The 24,085-nt window shown below is 38.3% G+C and overlaps 1 protein-coding gene across 1 annotated transcript in view; it reads right to left on the bottom strand.

Annotated features, from left to right (window-relative positions):
* The window catches only part of LOC110951043 (fibronectin), a 51,515-nt gene that overhangs the window by 2,915 nt on the left and 24,515 nt on the right, over positions 1-24,085 (bottom strand). Inside the window, 34 exon segments of the mRNA XM_051952063.1 lie at positions 1,129-1,223; positions 1,226-1,244; positions 2,417-2,551; positions 2,756-2,832; positions 3,062-3,086; positions 3,088-3,153; positions 3,434-3,453; positions 3,456-3,522; positions 7,269-7,555; positions 7,652-7,921; positions 8,283-8,552; positions 8,629-8,889; positions 9,520-9,783; positions 11,035-11,289; positions 11,376-11,636; positions 12,575-12,658; positions 12,759-12,792; positions 12,794-12,835; positions 12,987-13,066; positions 13,069-13,230; positions 14,030-14,299; positions 15,953-16,216; positions 17,866-18,129; positions 18,284-18,544; positions 19,018-19,278; positions 19,942-20,202; positions 20,382-20,642; positions 20,836-21,096; positions 21,180-21,440; positions 21,815-22,075; positions 22,242-22,502; positions 22,732-22,989; positions 23,363-23,623; positions 23,790-24,050. Of these exon segments, the coding sequence (XP_051808023.1) occupies positions 1,129-1,223; positions 1,226-1,244; positions 2,417-2,551; positions 2,756-2,832; positions 3,062-3,086; positions 3,088-3,153; positions 3,434-3,453; positions 3,456-3,522; positions 7,269-7,555; positions 7,652-7,921; positions 8,283-8,552; positions 8,629-8,889; positions 9,520-9,783; positions 11,035-11,289; positions 11,376-11,636; positions 12,575-12,658; positions 12,759-12,792; positions 12,794-12,835; positions 12,987-13,066; positions 13,069-13,230; positions 14,030-14,299; positions 15,953-16,216; positions 17,866-18,129; positions 18,284-18,544; positions 19,018-19,278; positions 19,942-20,202; positions 20,382-20,642; positions 20,836-21,096; positions 21,180-21,440; positions 21,815-22,075; positions 22,242-22,502; positions 22,732-22,989; positions 23,363-23,623; positions 23,790-24,050 (6,440 nt within the window).

Raw genomic sequence — 24,085 nt, forward strand, 5'->3', positions numbered from 1 at the left:
AAAGACTCACAAAATGAGCAGAGAGATTGTTTTGTCAAATTTCAAAATAATTCTGTACATGCTTCATGTCATTTCGTACAGATTTTCATGTGTTTTAACTCTGAATTTTTGAATTGAATTGAATTTATTTATTTGATAGGGACGATGCAGTTTAACATAGTTCCATTACTTAGCATGAATCTGATGTGCTGCACAGAGAGTTTATAGCAAATGCTAGTTTCCAACTCTTGTCCCTAGATGGGCCTTTAATATAAAAGTCAGGATATATAACATCATAAAATAACAGAAAAGTTTACAAAAGAACAATAAAATACATGTTCACATAAAAACAAATAATTACATTATTATGTATTTTTGTGCTTTTTGTCATTTTACATGCATTTGGAGTTTTAGTTTGTTTACTTTAGACATGTTTGAGTCTCTTTGGACATTTTTTAGTTATTCTAGGCAGATTTTAGGTCACTTTGGACAAATGTAAATCATTTTGGACATTTTTTTTGTTTTTTTAAAACCAGATTTTAAGCGCCAACCGTCATTTTAGGGTTTTGTCTGAGTAATTTGGGAAATGTTAGAAGTAATTTCGAACAGTATTTGCGTTATTTTGGACACGCGAAATAAGAAGAGATTCAGAGTAGCTACAGAAACATGACACAAATATATCCCATAAGTGTACGATTGAGACCTGCTGACTCTGAACTGAAGGCCACAGCATCCGATTCACATCATAAATATACTGAACAAATCGTTCTCTCATTCTCTATGGATGGGAGTATTGTCATCCGTGAAGAGATCACTCCCATCAGGATAAAAATGGGTCATCATAGGATAAAGGTGATCACTTAGGACAACTTTGTATAGATAAGTAGGGAGTCTATAATTTAAGGAAACACTGTAGAAGTCAAGGGTTCAGGTTTTTCCTTTCATTTGTCGCCCATCTGTCTATACTTCAAACATACAGGTGATGGGTATTTGCACTGCTGTATTACTTGCACACATTTACTTCAACATTAACAAGTCCTGAGCAGTGTGTTACAGCTACAGGATATCTATTCTAAACTGAAGTTTTTAAATACGCTGCGATGTGTTTTACCCTCCTAATAGTCGTCTTTGTCACATCTTCACACCTACATTTTTAATGTCGAAGTCCCTGATGGTCCAGTCTTCCAGTGGTATTTCAGAGGTTGTTTTCACAGTGATGTTTTCAAAGTGCTTGGTGCCAGAACCCAGTACTGCTCACATTTCACCTGCAGGAAGAAGACAACGGTTCAGCTGCAGCAAAAGGCAAGAATTCCAGGTAATATAATAACATGCGAAGATGCTTTTGGAATACTTTCAAATTTTGTTGAATAAGCCATTTTAAACCAGTGAGGATGCATTTTCTGAACATGAGCATTAAAATAGTCGTAGACAGTGTGCCTTTATATATTTAAGGATGGGCCACACACATATCCACATAAATCCAGTGAGGGGACGAGCTTCACGTTGGTTTAATTGCAATATAATACAAATCGGTCAAGAGTTTTAGTTTTTAGTTAAAGTTAGATTTGACATACTTTTGTAAATTCCAGTCGCACAATGCTTTATTTTTCTTTAAACATCATAAATTTAATGTATTTTTAAATATTATTTTTGTCTTCACCCTCTGAACCCCAAAACCTGAGCCTTCTATTTTTAAAGAATCACCTAAATGGTGCCATTTATCAGACAGAGGAACTGTAAAACAGAACGAATTGCCAGATTTTCCACTTTCCCACAGTCCATGAATGTATTTTAGGCCTGAAAACAGCAAAAATGTCAACTATGATACAAAAAGTCCTGCAATTATATCTTGACCCATCTGCAGACGCAGCGTCTTCAATGCAGAGAAACGCTCCTAAAGAATTACAAAAAGATGTCCAAATGACATAAACATCTCAAAATTACTCAAAATGTACAAACTGACTCAGACATGACCAAAAATAACTCACAATTTCAGAAAAAACCACAGAAATCTGGTCAAAATGTCTCAAATATTGTATGAAATGACTCATAATTTGTCCAAAAATCACATAAACTTCTCCAAAATATCTGAAATATTTTCCAGAATGACTCAAAATAAGTCCAAAAATGACTAAAAAAAATGTCGCAAATGACAAAACTATGACGCAGAATGTACAAACTGAGTTATTTACTATAAAGTAGTGTGTGAGTCAAGTGTGGATTTATGGCATCTCAACAGGTCTACTACAAATCTTTAGAAATAACTTTCAATTTCGATTTTATTCAACTGAATACATAATATTTAAAAGAATCTTTCTGTAAAAATGCCATGTAGTGTTTGGTTAGAATAAAAGAAATGTTGATTTTAGGCCTAATAACAGCAAAACCTCAACTATGATTCTATATTGACCCAGCCAGCTGTGGTGTCTGTACTCACTCGTCCCTGTTCGTTGCAGCGCGTCAACATGACCAAAGTCTGCACATTCTTCTCCCAGATCATCCTCCAGAACTCGTTGACTGTGGTGGGCAAAGGACCCTGAGCTGCAATAAACTCCTTCCTGGAGAGGTAACCCTGTCAAATAAAACACCAGCCCAGCCACAGAAAACAGCCCACGGTTCACTTTTTATCAGAGATTCTCCGACAGTAAACATAGATGAAACCATTTAAATGACCTGTAAGCAATGGAACAAGCAGTTATGATGTTCAATAGCATTTTTATTGACAGTGATGAGATGATGGAGGCAGAGAGCTGCTGTAAAGGCTGTCAGTACGCACCGGCATGTAGCTAGCATTGATGTAGTCATCATGTGGGCTTCCATGGATAATAGAGAGTTTCACCCTAGACGAGTCATCTAGGAGGCGAACAAGAGGGTAAATGAAATGTTACGGCTGCAAATACACAAATGTGGAAGAGATGGGAGCATTTTGCAGATGATGTATGATAAGATGTGTGATAACTTTAGCGTAGCTGGCCAAGCGAAAACAGGAGAATGGTAGCGGGTACTGTATGACAGGTAATGAAGTAGTTTGAGGAGTGTTATTGGTGGAAGCAGCAGAGGTGGATCTGTTCAGGTGACTCACAGGGAAGCACGTTGTTGTAGCGGTTTCTTGGGCTTGTTATCCAAAGTCAGCGCGTGTATTTTTGCCTGAGATGTACCAACAACCTTCAGATCCTTAAAATGAACGGAGAACAGAGTGACTTGACTGATAGCTGGACGTCCACATGTGCAGGACAAATGACAGTAACATTAATTATTTTACAATTTACTGCAGTTCCACTACTTGTCCTGTAAAACTGTACCAGTCCTGATTTATTTCTTTATACTATCAGCACAAATTACTTACAACATTGTCAACTAGTGCAATTTGATAACTACTTGTGCACTAATTGTCTGTTTTGAATAGATTTGTCTTCAAATGAGCAGCCCCTTGAACATTGAAATTATGTTTCACCTCAAATTCTTCGGCAAAGCACAGTTGGAGTCTGCTTTCTGCTTCCTGTAGTAGTCCTCGTATTTCCCTCCACCCTCACCTGCACGCTTCTGCTCAAATGGGGATTTCAGACATGAGCGGTGAGTTTTGTTCAGAAAACCACCTTATTCAATTTTATAAATTAAAGAATTTATACTTACACTTTGGCTCTGGAAAAACAAAGAGGAAAAAGCAACAATTACAGAAGCAGTTGTTGAGTATTTACTTTAAGTGTATAATAAGTCCTAAATGAAAACCTTACCTCATGGACTGGATCTGGATGTCTGATGTTTCTTTTTGGATATCCTGCAGGACAGTAACATACAGTGAGTTTAGCATTTGTTCCACAGACACTGATTTAATATCAGTTCAGTGACAGACCTCTTCCAGTAGACAATGAAGCCGATGAGGACGAGAAGAGAACGCAAAAAATTCCCAGTGTTGCTCCGACAGCGATGCCAATCACAGCTAACATGTAGAGACAAAGAGGTCAGTCAGCATTTGCTTAATTCACTTCATAGCGATCGATGAATAAATAAATAAAGCAGTTTCATTCTTAAAACGGTACCTTGGGTCAATGGGGAGTTTAACAACGGGACAGAAGCCTGTTATTGAGACCAGCGAGCTGTTGATATCCACAAGGCCTTCTTGTTGTTGTAATTCCAGCCAGTGAATATTGCAATGGCATATCTGTAGGTTAAGAAATTTAAAATAATTTTCTATAATTCTCATATATTACAGTAGAAAAAATTTGGTGGATTTTTTTCATTCATAATCTCTGTCACTGGTAATCTTAAAGACACTATTTTGTATAGATGGTCATTCAACTTCAATGTAAAATTATTCTAAACCATCCCCTCTCAAATAACAGCATTACTTCTACACTGAAAAATAGTGAATAATAATCTGTTAAAACTAATTATTAAATAAATAAACATGCACGTGACTGAAATGTAATAAAATGTCTAAATTCTGAATTCATTGCAAATCCTGCAACAGTCCTAATGTGTTATTGCTGTGTATTCTCAGCCACTGTTTTAATACACGGTTGGGTTTGTGTTCTTACTGGTATTCCCTGTTGGAATTCAGAGCACCGTTTGTGTACCTTTCCATTTGGACCCGTTTCCTACGACTATACGGTCCTCTTTACTTTGCGGTTTGGCGATGCTGTTTTGTGGCTCGTTGCCAGGGTACACTGGGGGTCTTCTTCTCTTTCCACTCCGTTGTAAGTTTTCCCCCAAATACTCCTTCAAATCATCATTTTCTGGAAAGATGGGAATTACCAAAAACTGTCATCCGCTTTAAAAATTCTTTTTTAACCTGAGTTTAATAGTTATGTAAAAACAATAGTTTAAACAAAATGTAAGTATTTGTGACAACAGACAGAAAATAGTCATTTTGACACAAATAGATTTACACAGCACAATCTGATACTGATCACTGATGTTAGAAATGAAAAGAAAGGAAACCCCACCAGGGGCATCAACTTGTCACCAGCACGCGATATACGTAATCGGTCCATTCGAGCTGTTCAGCATGCTGTGTTCTATTTTAAAGGAGAACCTGTCGTGTTCTTCTTCACATCTAAGTGACTGACAGCTGTTTGGCCCCTGGGCGGATTGCTTTGAAAACAAAATAAAAGAAGAATATTACATTTTAAGAAGTTATTACCACAAAAGTGAAAATGAAAAGCGAAGTAACTTTAAGTTAGTTGATTAATACAGTTAGATAATATTAACTGTATATCAATCAAGACACATAAATACAAACTAAATCAGCATCTAAAAGGGAGTGGTGCATTTGAACAGCAGAGAAAACAGTTTATCTTAGTAGGCTACTGTATGTTTGACAAAACGTCTGCACACTGCTATCCTACAATCTAACTTTTTGTTAAGAACGTTCCCAGAGTTCCTGTGTCTTACTTGTGATGCCCGTCTTGCAGGATACAGTTCTCATGATTGCTGGGTTCTCCACAGCTCTGAAGTTCTCTACAGTCCAGCTATATACAGTATTGTGAAGAAGGTTGAGAAACAGCATGATCACTAGCAGGTGCCGGTCGTGTGGCCGATCTCTCCGTTGTTTACTCTGATTGGTGAAGCCAGAGTAACCGACCGTTGGGTTGGTCCAGTGCCAGGATGACTTTGGCGTTTGTTGTGTTTCGGGCCCTGTAACAGTTAAATCTTTTACTGGGCGGCCTCCTGTAGGATCAAAACAAGAACAAATGTCAGGAAAAGCCACACATTTACGACTAAATACCTGAATGTGTTTAAAAGTTATATTAAAGCATCTTAAGTCCGACTGATTTGGATCAAAAATTGTGTGTAGTCGTCATCTGCAGTCACCTTAAATCAAGTTGTAGATCCTATAGATTTTCTTCTCCTAAATTGAGGCTGGGAGCTCATTCTTTCTATTCTATTCTATTCTATTCTATTCTATTCATTCAGGCCCTAATCTGACCCTGACAAAGGCAGATGCTGAAACATGACTGGATTAAGGTGAGATATTGTCTAGTTGACATCCATGAGTAGACAAGTTGTCTCCATACTGTGTCGCAGTCTAAATCCGGCATTCCTCCCACCTCAGTATAACCCCAGAGTTGAAGAGAATCCTCAGAATTGATGCTGCCCATGTCACATCACAGTGCTGCTCGTTGTATCACTTCTCCTGATATCAGTAAACCTTATTTCTTACATAAGCCACCCTCATTCGTCTCTTGACATCGCAGGATTCCTGAACAAGCAACATAAACTCGCTTTAAGTGTGTAGACCAGGGGTGTCAAACATGTGGCCCGCAGGCCAAAACCGGCCCTCCAGAGGATCCAATCCGGCCCGTGGGATGACTTTGTAAAGTGTAAAAATTGCAGGGAAGACATTAAGGCCAAACTGTAAATTTGTAAAACTATATATTTAAAATAATTTCTAGACCATGACAAATACTAAATTTCTCATTCTTCTTGTGTCTAATTTTTGTAATATTTTGTCGTTTTTTGTTGTTTTTTTGTCTGACTTTTATCGTTTGTCTCATGTTTTTGTCGTTTTGTTTCTCGTTTTTGTCGTTTTGTGTTTCCTCTTTGTTTGTGTTTTCTGTCTTATTTTTGTCATTTTACGTTTTGCTTCATTCGATGTTCTGTGTCTTTTTTGTCGTTTTGTGTTTTTTTGTCTTGCTTGTCCACTTTTTGTTGTTTTGTTTCTCACTTTTGTCATTTTCAGTCTTGTTTGTCTCATGTGTGTTTGTCTCATTTGTGTATTTTCGTTTTGTCTCGTTTTTTTCATTTTGCGTCTGATTTTTGTAATACTTTTCTTGCTTTTGTTGTTTTTTGTCTTTTTTGTCTGACTTGTCATTTTGATCTTAAAGTAATCGTTTAGATACAGATACCTGTGACTAAATGTTTTGTTCCTTTGTAGAAACTCTGTGTTCTGTAAGTTGTAATGTGTAAATGATAAACTGAGGCATAATGCTGCTGAAATTGAATGTTTTTCTTAAGAAATTTCAAGTTGTTCATGATGTTTTGTAAAAAGATAATTCCTTAAATGTGAACAGTTGTTGTTATTTATCGGTTATTATGGTGTGATTTTACTCTTCCGGTCCACTGGCGATCAAACTGGGCTGAATGTGGAACCTGAACTAAAATGAGTTTGACACCCCTGGTATAGAGGATTCCCTTGTTGTTCAATTAAAAAAACATATTACAGATATAGATACTAGGACATCTTCAGCTAACATCCCAAAATCACAAAGTAAAACTTATTTCACCATAAAGAATAAGCTTCCTTTAACATTTTTCATATGATCACATATGAACAATGAACTTCAGTGCAAATCTTTGATCATACTTGTGCATGTGGAAGTCGTTATTGGAGCACCCAGCGTCCCATCAGAGGTCTTAGTGGTGACGCTAATGTTATAGCTGCTACCAGGATCCAGGTTGTTGATGGTAACCTCAGTTTGTGATTGAATTTTGGTGCTGGCATTGTTGGCCCCATCTGATCTCTGCCAGGTCACATTGTAACGATAGCTCTCCTTGTATTCGTCAGGTCTGGTCCAATGGACTGCTACGCTCACCTCCCCTGGAGTCTCTGTAAGATTCCGCACACTCAGTGGTCCTGGTTGTTGTAAAGAAAAAAGAGATATAAAATATGAATCCAGGTAGTAAAGGTGAAAGAGGACACATTGCTCGGGTACAAATCTAAAAGCCTTACTTGTGGTGACCATGTTGCGGTAAACCCTTCTACTCACAAAACCCCAAACACCCACGGTCACCACGGAGATGTTGAAGGAAGTCCCAGAAGGCAGGGAGGCAAACGTATGATTGGTGGCGGTGGTCGTGATGTTTCCACCTCCCTGGGATGGTTTGATTGTCACTTGGTAGTGGAATGATCTGCCAGACATCTGAGGAGCTTCTCCCCAGTTGAACTTAATGGAGCTGGTCATCTTTTCCTGGATCTCAATCGGTCCAGGAGGGTTTGGGACTGTGGAGGCAGCACATTAGCTTCAACAAGTTGAGTAACACCACTTTAAAAATACTTTAATTTCTCACTACAATATGCACATTTAAAGGGTTTAAAATGTCAATTATTGGTCTTTCTTGATGACCAATAATCTGCTATCCCTACGTTTTACTATAGTATTGCACACAAATGCTTTCATGCAGCAGAACCTGTGTGCTAATCAGTATTTTCTGGTACCGTCTTTTTTCATAGTCTCTTGAAATGTATAAAAACCTGGAGTATCGAAAAAAGTTCCAACAGCAGAATTAGGGATAATAAGTTTAGTCATCTCTAAAATGAAACCACAGAAATCTTCAAAATCTAATAAATTTATGATACTCACAAGTTGCATTAGTAACATATTCAGACGATGCATTGAAGGGTCCACTGCATGTGATCAGAATGGCGCTGTACAATGTTCCAGCGGACAGGTTCTCAAACTGGTAGAAGGTGTCATTAGTGTTCAGCTCCACTGGCCCATCTAAAAATCCTGAGGTACTGTTTAGATAAACCTTATAAAACTCTATATTCCCCTTTGGAGGTCTGGTCCATGACACCACAACTGAACTGTTGGAGCCGTTGCTGGAGATGCTGGGAAGTCGTGGCTCAGGTCCTGTTAATGTGACGAGAAAGAAAGATTAAAGTAGGAAGAGGAGAAGTGGAAGAGAAGCTACAGGTAGGAGACTTACTAGTGTACTGAGAGGTGCAGTTTTCTTTCCCTTCGATGCCGTTTGCAGCCATGACGGAGATGCAGAAGGTGCACTTGGTTCCAGACTGGAGCCCTGAGATCACCACCATTTCTTCTGCATGGGTTGTGTTTTTGGAGGGGCAGCCTGTAGTCTTAATCAAATATTTATAGTCATCCTTGTACTCGAGCGGTTTCATCCAAGTCAGGTTTATAGCGGTTGTGTTTAAGGTTTCAGCCACCAACCCACTGATACTGAACGGCCCTGAAAACACAGCAGAAAGAAACATCATGCACACATCGTTAAAGGTCTTCAATAGAAAACCAATGTCATATCATGTTTGTAATATCTTAGAGAAGTGCAACTTATTGAGCTTCGAGACTCTGAAAAATTTAGAATTTGCTTGTTTGATCTACAAGGTGTTCCATGAACTTGCCCCACCCCGCATGTCTGACTTTCTTAAAAGAAGGGGTCACAGCGGTCTCAGGACCAGGGCCTCCTCTAGGCTCATGGACAATATGCTTCTTCTGTGGAGGCCAGTAAGATCTGGAACAGTCTTCCACTCTCCATAAGGGACTGTCCCACATTACCAACCTTCAAAATTCACCTTAAACAGTGGCTGAAAGTGGACCAGTCTTGTGACCGTTAATTTCTTGGTGTACTTTTTGCAGTGTGCTTTTATTGTGACCTATTGTCCTATGTTTTACTGTTATTTTGTTTTACCTGCTTAGGGACTGCGGATGTAAATTAGCATTGTTGCTATAATCTGGCATATTTCCGTCCATTGCTGTCTAAATAGACGTTCAGTAATGTGCGCTGTCCCTATCAAATAAATAGCTAAAACATTTACTTTCATATTCTAACAACATTTCTAACAAGTGAAACCGTGCATACTTGTGAAGTAGGACACTGTCACAGGATCGGCTTTGGTGCCATCTGCTGTCCGTGTGGTGACGGTGAAGCTGAAGTTGCTCCCAGAGAGAAGTTCACTGACTGTTGTATTGGTTACTGACTCGTTTTTAGAAATAATATCAAAGGAGCCGTTGGAGACCTGCACCAGATATGTGTAGTCTGATCTGACCTCCGGCTGCTCCCACACCAGCGTCACGGCGTCTGTGGTGATTTCTGTCTCTGTCAGGTTGGTTACAGAATATGGTCCTGAGAGAAAGAGACAGATGAGATACAGTGGATGAACAGAAGAGGTCAGTGTTGTTACACATCATTACAGCTGCAGATAAAAGCACAAACAGTGTCTGTGGTTCATCACAGAAGCATACAGTGCTAACAGTTATTCCAAAGAAACATCTAGACATCAATATTTTGTACCAAAAATGCCACTTGGTGTTTTAGAACGTCCTTGATCTGATATAATCAACCAATTTGGTTCATTATGTCGACAAATAATATCACTATAAATACCTAAATCCATCTGAAAGTGCATCAAGGTTGTTGTCTTAAATAAAACTTAGATTAAAGTAGTCAAAAGTAACTTTGTTGGACATCTAACATTGTCACCTGATGTTTATTGAGAAGAAAATGTGTGAAGTGTTTTTAGAAAGTTTTGTGACTTTTGGGCAAAAAATAATACTTCTAGACATGTGCAATGATGTACAGCAGAGGTGTCAAACTCATTTTAGTCCAGTGCCACTTTCAGGCCAGTTTGATCTTAAGTGACCAGTAAAATAACAGAGCAACAACCTACATAAAAAAAAACCAGAACTCCACATTTTGCCCTTTGTTTTAGTGCAAAAATGTTCACATTTAAGGAATTATCTTTTAACAAAACATTATAAAAAACCTAAAATTTGTTAAGAAAAATAAATTCAAGTTTATCATTTACACTTTACAACTTATAGATCACATTAGATCTACAAAAAGGCACAAAACATTTAGTCACAGGTATCTGGTACTGAACGCTAGTATTTTACTTTATGATCAAAATTATAAAAGTCAGACAAAAAACAAAAAAAATGGACAAAACAATTCAAAAAGGAGACACAAAAAGAACAATGACCAATTTAGTATTTTACTGTATGATCAAAACAACTTGCCATGGTCTAGAAATTATTTTAAATGTATCGTTTTAAAAATTTACAGTCTGCAGGTAAGGTCTTCTCTGTAATTTTTACACTTTGTGAAGTCGTCCCATGTGCCGGACTGGACCCTCTGGCGGGCTGGGTTTTGCCCATGGCCGCATGTTTGACACCCCTGATGTACAGTATGTCTTTGAACACTGTGACTGTCACTATAGTACAATAAAAATAATACAAGGATGCAAATAACCACACTCAAGGACCACATTTGCAAATTAATTAATAAACAATAGAGGACAAAAGAGAAAACCAGGCTAAAAAAATTTAAAAAAAAAAAACAATAACCCTGCATGTGATGGGGTGTATGTGTACTCACTGGTGTAGTTTTCTGCTGTCACTGCTGTGCTCTCATAGTTCCACACACCCACAGTAACAACAGAGATATTGTGGGGGCTTCCAGAGGTCAGGTTGTCCAGCAGGAACCAGGTGTTTTGAGTCTGGTTGTGGCCGTTAGCGCTGGACACGTTGAATCTGCACTGACTGTGGTTCATGTCCACTGGGAGGGGCCAGGTGAAGTTGATGGATCGAACAGTCTGAGACTCCACTATGATGGGACCAGGAGGGTTTGGAACTGGACAGGAGAAGGAACACTGATTAGGAATCAATTCAAACACACAAACAGGAATTTGTATCAGTCACAGTGTCAGTGTGACTCACAGGTTGCGTTGGAAACATTTGCTGGATTCTCCAAATTTCCACTTTTGGTGAACACCTTCACAAGGTAGAGCACTCCAGGGCTTAAGTCCATAAATGTTTTGTTTGTAGTCGTGTTGCTCAGATCTGTGGCATTTTTAACCAATTGTGAATCTTTGCACAGCAGGACAGAGTACGAGGACACTTTCCCAGAGCCTGCTATCCAGCTCACTGTCAGGTTGGTTGTGCTTCCTATGGCTGTAAGGTTATGGACTGGTTCAGGCACTGGAAAAAAAAAAAAAAAAATAATAATTTAATGTCATGTAGATTTAAAAAAAAAAAGTATTGTAGTGTAGAAGCAAATTAAAAATGTGACTAGTAAAATATCTATTGTTTGTAAAATCATCTTTTTTTCCTATTATTGGTAACACCTTAGTACACTTTTTTGTGACATTACAACTTTGCCAAACTGCTCAGAAGCCGTTTATTTTCAGTCTCTCTTTTAGTCATGATTGTGCTGTTTCCATAAAGGTGTAGGGCTTTATATTGCAGTGGAAAATTTTTAAAAATGAGCAAAAAAATATTCAGAAACTTGAGGTTCAGAGGGTTAAATCAACTTTAAACATACAGAATTAAGAAGTGTTAGATTTAATAAGGCTGTTTTTAATAACTTCTAAATGTTCCTGTATTCTGTTAAAATGTAATGCTGAGGTACATTTTATAAATCTATTATTTTTGTCTCTGTGGAAATAGACCAATTGAGATATTTTACACATAAAGCAAAAGCAAAATAGAGTGTGTAAAAACCGCCGAATAATTCCTTCTTCTGTGGTTCAGGAAGGACCTTTCTAAAGTTAGAAATAATAACCCTGATGACATTATCAGGGTTATTTTTCAGCTTTGGATCGAGACTTTTCAATAGAAACCTCTGTTCCAAAACTGAGGAGGTTCAGAGTTTACCATGTGTGGCATTAAACAGGCAGGAGAGTCCTTATTATGGAACCTGTAGGCTTCAGGAGTTTTGAAGATTGACCTCTACAGGAGACCAAAGGCTGTTTCATCAGCCTCTGGTGCTTGGATTATGACAATTTTTTTCTGTCTCTCTCGCAATTCCACCAACTTTATGAAAGCTGGGCATCTGTACACCACTTTAAAGTGATCATTATTCAAGACTGGTCGTTCTTGATTACACATTTCTCTGTAGAAACATAATTAAGACTTACTTGTGTAACTCTGTGTTGTTTCTCTCGCTGACTTGACCCCTGCTACAACTGTGTACACATAGAAGATGTAGAGGTTTCCAGGTTCTAGAGAGTAGAAGGTGTAAGTCTCATCCACTGTTGAATCGTTACCAAGCACCACGTCGTCTTGCAGCACCTCCACCAAGGTAGGAAAGGTTTGGATTACTTTGTCCGATCCACGTCAACCTGATGGCTGTCGTTGTTCACGGGTCCTGCTGTGAGGTTGGTCACTGCTTTGGGCCACTGGTGCAAAGACAACACAAGGTTAAGTAAGACCAAAGAGCACATTAAAATTGTGTGTTTTTTGCTTTAGTTTTGAGCACAAGATATTCAGTTTTTATAGCATAAAACTCATAAATTCTTCCTTACTTGTGTAACTAGATGTCCATTTCACGGTGGATTCACTTCCAGGTGCAGCGATTGTTGTGACGCTGATATTATATTTAGATCCAGGCTCCAGACCAGTTACATCAGTGAAGTTATTACTGATGTTTTTGACTCAACCTGGGCTCCTGTTTCGTAGTAGGTTTGAACCGAGTAATTGTAATACGATTTATATTCCTGTGGGTGTGTCCATTCCACTGTTATTGAAGTTGTATTTTTAGGGCGAGCTTCAAGTTGCTGCACTGGGTGTGGCACTAAAATAAAGGCAGAAAAGAAAGAAAAGTTAGTCATAAAGTAATTTAATAATTGGGGATTTCCATCATATATGATACATTTGGGTCAATACATAATTGTAGGACTTTTTGTAACATAGTTGACATTTTTGCTGTTGTCAGGACTAAAATCAACACCAAACACCACATGCATTTTTAGAGAAAGGTTCTTCTAAAATATTATATATACATTGAGGAATTAAATAACTCAGAAAGCCTTGGAGTCTTTTCAGTCTGTTCTTCAGGAGGAAATGACATCATGTTGGAGCAGGTCATGTGATCTGGAATTAACACACTTCCTTGAGAGGTGTTTTGTAACGGGTAACTTAGTGGAAAGTGATTTCTCAGACATGGATACAATTTGTTATTTTCCATATAAAATTTGATATATTGCCAAAAAGAAATATCTGTCATGATTATCTCAACTTAATAAAAAGAACACAATCAAAACTATTTCTGAATAAGCTCATTTTATTATTGTTTAGCTAATCAGAAGGTGGTTGTTATTAAATTGGGACGGTTATTTAGTGGCATTTTAGTGATTTACAGTTATTTTTTTTATTAATAAGTGATTGTTTCCATAATAAATAATTATGGAATTTGTAAAGACATGATCATCACGAACATAAAAACATGAGTTTTTTTTATTTTTAATAAAAAATGTATGTAAAATATATCCCATGGATTTCAAAAGTCCCTCAATGATATATTGACGCGTTTTTAATAAATGCAGTCATTGGAGACAAAGTCTAAAATAGAGCCAAGCCTAAGTCGTACTTACGGGTGAAGGTAGAATTATGGACAATGGTGCTCGTTAAGTTTTGGGGTCCAACAGTTTGTACAGTTACATTGTAGAATGTTCCAGATGAGAGTGAAGACAGCTCTGTGTTATTGTCTGTGGAGTCTGTTCCTATCTCACGACCGTCATCCTGGTAGGTGATGTGGTAGCTGATGTTTGGAGCTCCCTCCATCCCAACAGGAGTCGTCCACTCCACATGGAGAGAAGAGACGTTCCGCTGACTGAAGATGATGGAACCAGGAGGAGTGGGAACTAAGAGGTATGAAACACAGAAACACTCATCACTTCACATTGTTCTGTAGTCACGTTATTTAAATTGTTTAGCAAGGAAACGTTTCAAACTGTTAAACAAATGACACAAAATTGACATCTACTTGTTATTTTCATCATTTAAATGAAATAAAGAACAAACAAACCAGTCACAAGGAAAAAAGTTAGTATATTTATCACACACTAAAATCTAGAAAATCTTAAGTGCCGATGATCACAAAGTCCTGAAGCTTTGCCTCAGAAATGTGTGGTGGCGTCAGTATTTAAGTGATGTCAGTAATATCTTTTAAATCCCTTTATAAAACATACTTTCCTGATTTTATACAAATTTTAATATTCTTTTATTTATTCTATCTTTTATTTATTCTACATTTTTACCATTCTTACCCTGGAAAAGCATTTCAGAAGTCTTTTATTTATTTTAATCGCTTTCACCTTCCTATCCTGCATTGGTTTTTATTAAAATCTGTTCTTAAGATTCATTTGCTGCCGACATGAAGCACCATACAACATGTGTTTTCAAAAGTGCTATATGCAGTTAGTATAATGGATTTTATAAAAAGTTCTCCAAAATCTTCACAAAAGGAGTTTGCACATGAATATAATATGTCAAGGAATTTTAGAAGATCTCCAAATTATTTGCAATAAATCGTTCCACTGTAATGAAGAAGTGCAGAGGAAGTGATGTGGATTTCAAAGAACTGTCAATGTGACTGACCGCCCCAGCAAATTCTGCCCACGAGCAAAGCGTTTGGTGCAAAAATAAGTCTGCAAGAACCCCAAAATTCCATCAAAGGATCTGCAGGTCACTCTATGACCTGCATGGGAGGCACGCCAAGAAAAATACTTTTCCATCCAAAAAGAATAAACACAGTTTGCCTGTGAACAAACAGGCAAAGAAAATTTTGGAATATTATGCTGTGGACGGATGAATTAAAGATACAATTAGGGGAAGAACCTCAGCTATGAAACATGATGAGTAATTCTTTGGGGGTCTTAGTGACAGGACAGCTCACTGTGACTGATTCAGCTTCATTCAAGTCGCAGGAAATGTTGTCGTAGGATGTAAAATGGGCTGTATGTGCAAGAAAACCTTCAAATTTTATGTTTCTAACTAATTTCCAATTTAGTAACGGTCAGAATTTCCATCAAAGTGATTTCTGAGAAGTAATCAATGATGTAAAACACCTCCAAGAAATGAGTTTACTTCCTTTATCCACAGTAGGATAATATATCTATTGATATTTTTGTTGAATAAATGATTGATAAAGTAAAATTTTCTTGCATTGTTTCACCTTTATCTGTCGGCACAATTTCAAAAAGGGTCAAATGTTAGCAAATTCAAATGTGTCAAAAAAAAAAACCAACAATTTCCCTCATTTTCACAACTTCATAGCTGTTTTGTTAAAACAACAACTCTTAAGCTACAGTTTCAACTAGTAAGTTATTTTGCAACCAAACTAGAATTTCATTAGTATAAGTCACTACTTGTGTATGTCAGGAAGGATGACATATGAGGCATTTGACAAATGAATAGTTGTGGATTTTGCAGATATGTCACGCGATTTCTTGATTTTCTGTCACTATTCTGTAGATCTCAGGATCTAACAAAACTAATGAAGCTGCCCAACTCACCGGTGGCAAATGAAGACGAGTCGGATGAGTTATGGAAGTCTCCAGCTACAGCAGTCACGACGATAGCAAAGATTCTCCCAGGATATAAATCAGCAAAGTTGGCCGTGGTGTCTGCCGTTCGAGTGGAATTTGAATACGAATACGACGGATCTTCATGTGAGACGTTCACCACGTAGTCATCAACCCTTCCTCTGGGCAAAGTCCAGCTGATGATCAAGTCGTCTGTTCCTGGTACGGCACTAATGTTCTCTGGCTTGTCAGGCCCTGTGAAAAAAGGAAGTGAATTGAGGTTTTAAGACATGATTTGAAAGAGCTTAATATTTTTTTTAAAAAAGGACAAATAATAACCTGTAAGTGCATACCAAACCAATGAAAAACAAAACACATTTAAAGGGAAGCACATTGGATGTATCTGGACTGTTGCTACGTTTTGTTCTCCTGTGTTTCAGTAAATGAAATGTAAACACTCTCAGCTCCAATTTGAGGAAGTACAAATCCATATTGATAGAAAAGTGTTGGAAATATTGTTACTGTTTGGTCATTTAGTACTGAAACTGTAAAAAAAAAAAACAACAACAACAACAACCAAGCAGTCTTACTTTTGACCAGAAAATGGCTGTCAGAGTGAAGAAAACACATTTATGTCATTTTCCTGTGTGTTCATTACATTTCCTGTTTGATTTTGAATTTCTCAATCTGTATCTATCTATTGTTATTTTACTTCCTCTTGTTGTCTGTTTTCCCCTCATTTTGATTGGCCCACCTGTGTCTCGTCTCCCCATTAGTTCCCTGAGTATATAAAGTCTTCTCTTGGTCTCCACTAGTTCTTCTCCTCATGTACTTCCTATTACTACCTGATCAGCTACTTGTGCTTCATGTGCTCACCTGGATTTTATTTTTTAACCTTTTTTGAAACTCTGGTTGTTTGGATGCTGTTTTTTTTTAATTAGTTCTTATCCCTTGGACTTTTAGACAGATTTCCCCCGCTCTCCTGGATGCCTGACAATTTCAAGATGCAACAAATCACTGGCAATGCTCTCCAGGATGTTAATGACTCAGGAGAAGATGGCCATGACTGTAACCTCAGAAGATTCACCGCAAAAAAGCAAACCTGAGGTGAGAGTTAGAAGCTGGCAGGTTTGTAATAGCATCCAAAATGAAAGTGACACTTCTAGAGGAATGTCTCATGGAGTGATGAAGCAAAAGAAATGTAATCAAAATGGGAAAATCTGTCAGATATGAAGATATTTCACTGGCGTTTATTGACGATTCCCACACTTAAGGTAGTGAAAGAATAAATGCAGAGATGTATAGGCGCTTTATGTGACCTCAGACTCAGCCAAATTCAACAAAACATATTTTATCATTTAGCAGGACAGTAACACTAAGGACAAAACGACCACAGAGCTTTTCGGAGTAAGGAAGTTTAACTTGATAAAGGCCAAATTAAAGGTAGAAAGACTGCAAAGATAAAGTCTCTGCTGGTGTTTCTGCATTGAAGACAGTCATTACCTGCAAAGTATTTTCTTCAAAAGAATAAATATGATGATTCTGTTGGACTTTATATGTGTTTGTCCAATTACCTTTCAGGCTTTATACACTATAATATGTGATTAAAGAGTTGTACCTCGCATACTTTTCTTAAATGTCTGCTTCCATTAAAACAGAGACTTGGCAGTTCAGGATACATTAATTTTATAATTCATACGTCTCTTACAGTCTGAACTGCAAATGCAAAACAGACGCTTAAACTAAAGTGTCATCGAATAGAAAGACTAAACCCAATCATGCAACGCAAAAAAACTCAAAAACTACGTCCGTTTTTGTTTAATGAGTCTTCAAAATTTTGCTTACCATTACCACAATTATTTTAAGCATAGTGAAAAAATACTATTCTTAAAGGCGTGACCTACTGGTGAAGGTTGTGTTTAAGGTTTCTCCCCCCTCTTTTGGTGGCTGTCCAACAACAGCGGTCACTGTAATGTTGTACTGGAATCCTGGGAATAAATCTCTGATAGTAAAGGAAGTTTCAGTGGTGGTGGTGTTACGGAAAGGATTTTCTCCCGTAGTCCACAGAATTCTGTACTGGTCCGCATTGCCTTCTGGTTTAGTCCAGTTTAGAGACACAGATGTTGTTGTGACTTTGGTGATGGTGAGATCTTTGACTACAGCAGGTTCTGCAAAAGCGAGAAAATCACAAGATGAGAACAAAACGAATGTAGTCTTTGCAGCTTCGTATCATTTTCTAGAAGCTCCTGTAATTGGGGAAACGCTTGAGGAACTTTAATCCCAACTGTGCATTTTTTGTTTTTAAATGAAAGAAGAATTTACCTGTGATATAGGTGAATGTAAAAGGTTCTCCTTCAGTTTGGTTGTCTCCAGCAACAGTAGTGATTGTGATCATGTAGTTAGTACCAGGGATCAGGCCTGATAACACGGCAGAGGTTTCATTGGACGTAAATCTGGTCAGTGGAGTTTCACCATCATTCCACTCCACCTTGTAGTCGGACACCTGACCAGGAGGTGGAGTCCAAGACAGTGAGATGGAGGTGGTGCTTGAGGACACGTTGATGTTCTCAATGGTACCTGGTTCTGAAAAGGAGAGGAGAGGGGACCTCTGAGAACCAGCATCTCATGAGTTACTCTACATTTCCAGCACCCCAAAATGGAATCCAAATCCACTGTTTTTTTTTTTTTTAGAGAATCCAAATACTCACTATTTGTCCAATTATCCCAATAAAATGAATCAATTAATGCTCCACCCACAACACTATTTGATTGCTTATCTATCACAGGAAATGTCCGATCACTGCTGAAAGATTAATGCTGGAAAGTCCTCTTTTCTTAAAACATTGTAAAACATAAATAAGCACTGGCATTTCAGTGACACATTGTGCTACGTATTGATTATTCATCAGACAGACGTGCAAACCACGGATGCTGGATGGATCTATGGATCTCAACCCTCCACTGGACATCCACTGCATTTCTCTTTAAATTTCATCAAACATTAGATCAGAAAAGGCATTCTTGACTGCATGAACCACACTGAAATGCTTGCTTACTTGTGTAATGGGAAACAGCAGAATTCTGTCCCTCAGTATGATTATCGCCTGCCACTGCAGTAACGGTTATGTTATATCGGACACCAGGAGTCAGGTTAGTAATGTTTTTATGTGCTTCCGTCACATTGTCACTCTCAGATACATTTCCATCTTTCCACTGAACTCTGTAGAAGGAGCTGTTTCCCTCTGGTTCAGTCCAGTTCACAAATATCCAGGATGTTGTGTAATTAGTGACAGTGAGGTTCCTGACTACTTCAGGCTCTGTTGGTGGAGGATAAACATGAGGATTAATGAGGGGGAAAATGTAGAGCAAAATGGTAAAAAGCTACTGACTATGGCAAGTAGATAACTGAGAAGATGAAAGAAAAAAAGCTAATTAGCAAAAATGGTGTTTGCAAATGTTGCTGAACACATATTTCTTATTAGTTTGAGCTCTGTGACTGCAGGAATGAGATACAACAAGAAATAAAAGTAAAACTACACATAATAAGAGGATATTATAGTAGTAAAATAATGACTGCAGATGGTGCACGTCTGACTCATATATTGTAAAAGTGCTTTTTCCTCCTCAATATTGTCCTGAGGTCCAGCCAATGCACTGACAGAAAAACTGTACAGCACTCCAGCAGTCAGCTCAGAGACAGTAATATGTGGGTTATTCATGCTGCGATTCTGATTTAAATTTCCACCAAACCACTGCACTGTACAGAAAGAGCTGTTTCCTTCTGGTTCAGTCCATTTCAGGGACACAGAGGATATTGTGAATTCAGTGATTTCTGACTACTACAGGCTCTGTGAGTGTAGGATGAGGAGGAAACGAGAGAGTTCAAGCAATCAAAAGCAAACCCAACAGAGTTTTGAGTGTTTTAGAAGTATAATTATAAGCAATCATCTCAGCCAACTAGTGTCAGAAGTGTTACTTACTTGTGAAGGAGGAGAGGGTGCGACCATCTCCTTTAGTTTTGTTGGGTCCAGCAACAGCAGTGATTGTGATCATGTAGTTAGTACCAGGGATCAGGTCTGATAACAAGGCAGAGGTTTCATTGGACGTAAATCTGGTCATTGGAGTTCCACTATTATCCCACTCCACCTTGTAGTCGGACACCTGACCAGGAGGTGGAGTCCAAGACAGTGAGATGGAGGTGGTGCTTGAGGACACGTTGACGTTCTCAATTTCACCTGGTTCTGAAAAGGAGAGGAGACGAAAATGGAAAATACATCAAAATAAACAATTATAACAAACATCAAATCACTACATTGGAAAATTTCAGTAGACAAACATCAACACCCGAAAAATAAATCATTAATGGTTTAGAACCAAAGCCCAGATTTCCACCAGGTTCTACACACATTTAAATACCTACTTGTGTATTGGGAAACGGCATCACTCTGTCCTTCAGTGAGACGATCAAGCGCCACAGCAGTAACACTTATTGTATACTGGACACCAGCAGTCAGGCCAGTAATGACTACAAATGTCTCATTCACATTTACAGAGTCATGTATGTCTCCACCAGTCCACTGAACTCTATAGAAAGAGCTGTTTCCCTCTGGTTTAGTCCAGTTCAGAGATATTGAAGATGTTGTGAAATCAGAGACGGTGAGATTTCTGACTACTTCAGGCTCTGTGAGAGAGAGAGAGAGAGAGAGAGAGGGAGAGAGAGAGAGAGAGAGCAGCAGATGCAACAGGAAAGTAAATTAATATTCAACAAAGTGCAGAAATGCCACTTAATGGGGAACCACCTGTCTTCACTCTACAGCTCTCCTATCACATATCCATCATCTCACACTGGAGGCCCAACTTAGATGTGTACTTACTTGTGTACTGAAACACATCAGCACTTGCTCCTTCAGTAACATGATCATCTGCCACAGCAGTAACACTCATGTTATACCGGACACCAGCAGTCAGGTCAGTAATGTTTATGTATGTTTGAGTCACACTGGAATTATTAGTCTCAGTTCCATCTGTATATTGAACTCTATAGAAAGAGCTGTTTCCATTTGGTTTAGTCCAGTTCAGAGATATAGAGGATGTAGTGAAACCAGAGACAGTGAGATTTCTGACTACTTCAGGCTCTGTGAATTAAAGTGATGCCATGAGAAAACCATTTATAAAAAAACTACCTGGCTGCATGAACCACATTTAATTGCTCACTTACTTGTGAACTGAGACACACTGACACTGGTTCCTTCAGTAACATGATCATCTGCCACAGCAGTAACACTTATTGTATACTGGACACCAGCAGTCAGGTCAGTAATGACCTTAAATGTCTCATTCACATTTACAGAGTCATGTATGTCTCCACCAGTCCACTGAACTCTATAGAAAGAGCTGTTTCCCTCTGGTTTAGTCCAGTTCAGAGATATTGAAGATGTTGTGAAATCAGAGACGGTGAGATTTCTGACTACTTCAGGCTCTGTGAATTAAAGCGATGCCATGAGAAAACCATTTATTTAAAAAAAAAAATCAACTAAAATATTCTTTAAGTTTAAGTGTTATATGGGTATGAATTTTTAAAAAAAATCCAACATCTTTATGTCAAACACAAGAGCTCCACCAGTATTTCGTGAGCTGGAAGTTTATGTAACATCTGAGTTTGAGATCTACTTTTATTTGGTCGTACAATCGTGACTGACATGTCCAGGGAGTAACCTGCCCTGAAAAGTAAATTAATGTTCAACAAAGTGCAGTAATGCCACTTAATGGGGAAACCACCTGTCTTCACTCTACAGCTCTCCTATCACATATCCATCATCTCACACTGGAGGCCCAACTTAGATGTTTACTTACTTGTGTACTGAAACACATCAGCACTTGCTCCTTCAGTAACATGATCATCTGCCACAGCAGTAACACTCATGTTATACTGGACACCAGCAGTCAGGTTAGTAATGGTCATGTATGTTCCAGTCTCATTGGCACTCTTAGTTACAGTTCCATCTGTCCACTTTACTCTATAGAAAGAGCTGTTTCCCTCTGGTTTAGTCCAGTTCAGAGATATTGAAGATGTTGTGAAATCAGTGATGGTGAGATTCCTGACTACTTCAGGCTCTGTAAGGGAAGATGTGTGTGAGAAGATTTTCTATTCTACATCTGGAATCTTCTTACATTTGCAATGAATTTCATCCTGCTTGGGATTGCAGAGGAGGGTCTTTTCAACCAGGTTTCCTCAGACGTTCACCATGTGACTGTGAACCAAAGTTTACTACATACTTACTTGTGTACTGAGACACACTGACACTGGTTCCTTCAGTGAGACCATCATGTGCCACAGCAGTCACAGTTACTGTATACTGGGCACCAGCAGTCAGGTCAGTAATGTTTATGTATGTTTGAGTCACACTGGTATTATTAGTCTCAGTTCCATCTGTATATTGAACTCTATAGAAAGAGCTGTTTCCATTTGGTTTAGTCCAGTTCAGAGATATAGAGGATGTAGTGAAACCAGAGACAGTGAGATTTCTGACTACTTCAGGCTCTGTGAATTAAAGTGATGCCATGAGAAAACCATTTATAAAAAAAACAATCAACTAAATTATTCTTTAAGTCAAAGTCACAGTGGAAACCATGACAATAGAAGTACACTGCCTCAGTCACATTCATACAGCTGGAACTTCATCTGACATCTTCTTTCTTTCCATCATAGTATCAAACTCTGCACATTTCTACTACCTGGCTGCATGAACCACATTTAATTGCTCACTTACTTGTGAACTGAGACACATTGACACTGGTTCCTTCAGTGAGACCAAGTGTCATAGCAGTAACACTTATTGTAAACTGGACACCAGCAGTCAGGTCAGTAATGACCTTAAATGTCTCAGACACATGTACAGAGTCATGTATGTCTCCACCAGTCCACTGAACTCTATAGAAAGAGCTGTTTCCCTCTGGTTTAGTCCAGTTCAGAGATATTGAAGATGTTGTGAAATCAGAGACGGTGAGATTTCTGACTACTTCAGGCTCTGTGAATTAAAGCAATGCCATGAGAAAACCATTTATTAAAAAAAAATCAACTAAAATATTCTTTAAGTTTAAGTGTTATATGGGTATGAATTTTAAAAAAAAAAATCCAACATCTTTATGTCAAACACAAGAGCTCCACCAGTATTTCGTGAGATAGAAGTTTATGTAACATCTGAGTTTGAGATCTACTTTTATTTGGTCGTACAATCGTGACTGACATGTCCAGGGAGTAACCTGCCCTGAAAAGTAAATTAATGTTCAACAAAGTGCAGTAATGCCACTTAATGGGGAAACCACCTGTCTTCACTCTACAGCTCTCCTATCACATATCCATCATCTCACACTGGAGGCCCAACTTAGATGTTTACTTACTTGTGTACTGAAACACATCAGCACTTGCTCCTTCAGTAACATGATCATCTGCCACAGCAGTAACACTCATGTTATACTGGACACCAGCAGTCAGGTTAGTAATGGTCATGTATGTTCCAGTCTCATTGGCACTCTTAGTTACAGTTCCATCTGTCCACTTTACTCTATAGAAAGAGCTGTTTCCCTCTGGTTTAGTCCAGTTCAGAGATATTGAAGATGTTGTGAAATCAGTGATGGTGAGATTCCTGACTACTTCAGGCTCTGTAAGGGAAGATGTGTGTGAGAAGATTTTCTATTCTACATCTGGAATCTTCTTACATTTGCAATGAATTTCATCCTGCTTGGGATTGCAGAGGAGGGTCTTTTCAACCAGGTTTCCTCAGATGTTCAATACCTGACTGTTATCCAAAGTTTACTACATACTTACTTGTGTACTGAGACACACTGACACTGGTTCCTTCAGTGAGACCATCATGTGCCACAGCAGTCACAGTTACTGTATACTGGGCACCAGCAGTCAGGTCAGTAATGTTTATGTATGTTTGAGTCACACTGGTATTATTAGTCTCAGTTCCATCTGTATATTGAACTCTATAGAAAGAGCTGTTTCCATTTGGTTTAGTCCAGTTCAGAGATATTGAAGATGTCGTGAAATCAGAGACAGTGAGATTTCTGACTACTTCAGGCTCTGTGAGGGAAGAGGTGTTATATGGGTATGAATTT

The sequence above is a fragment of the Acanthochromis polyacanthus genome, chromosome 8 (assembly GCF_021347895.1).
Source record: "Acanthochromis polyacanthus isolate Apoly-LR-REF ecotype Palm Island chromosome 8, KAUST_Apoly_ChrSc, whole genome shotgun sequence".
Lineage (NCBI taxonomy): Eukaryota > Metazoa > Chordata > Actinopteri > Pomacentridae > Acanthochromis > Acanthochromis polyacanthus.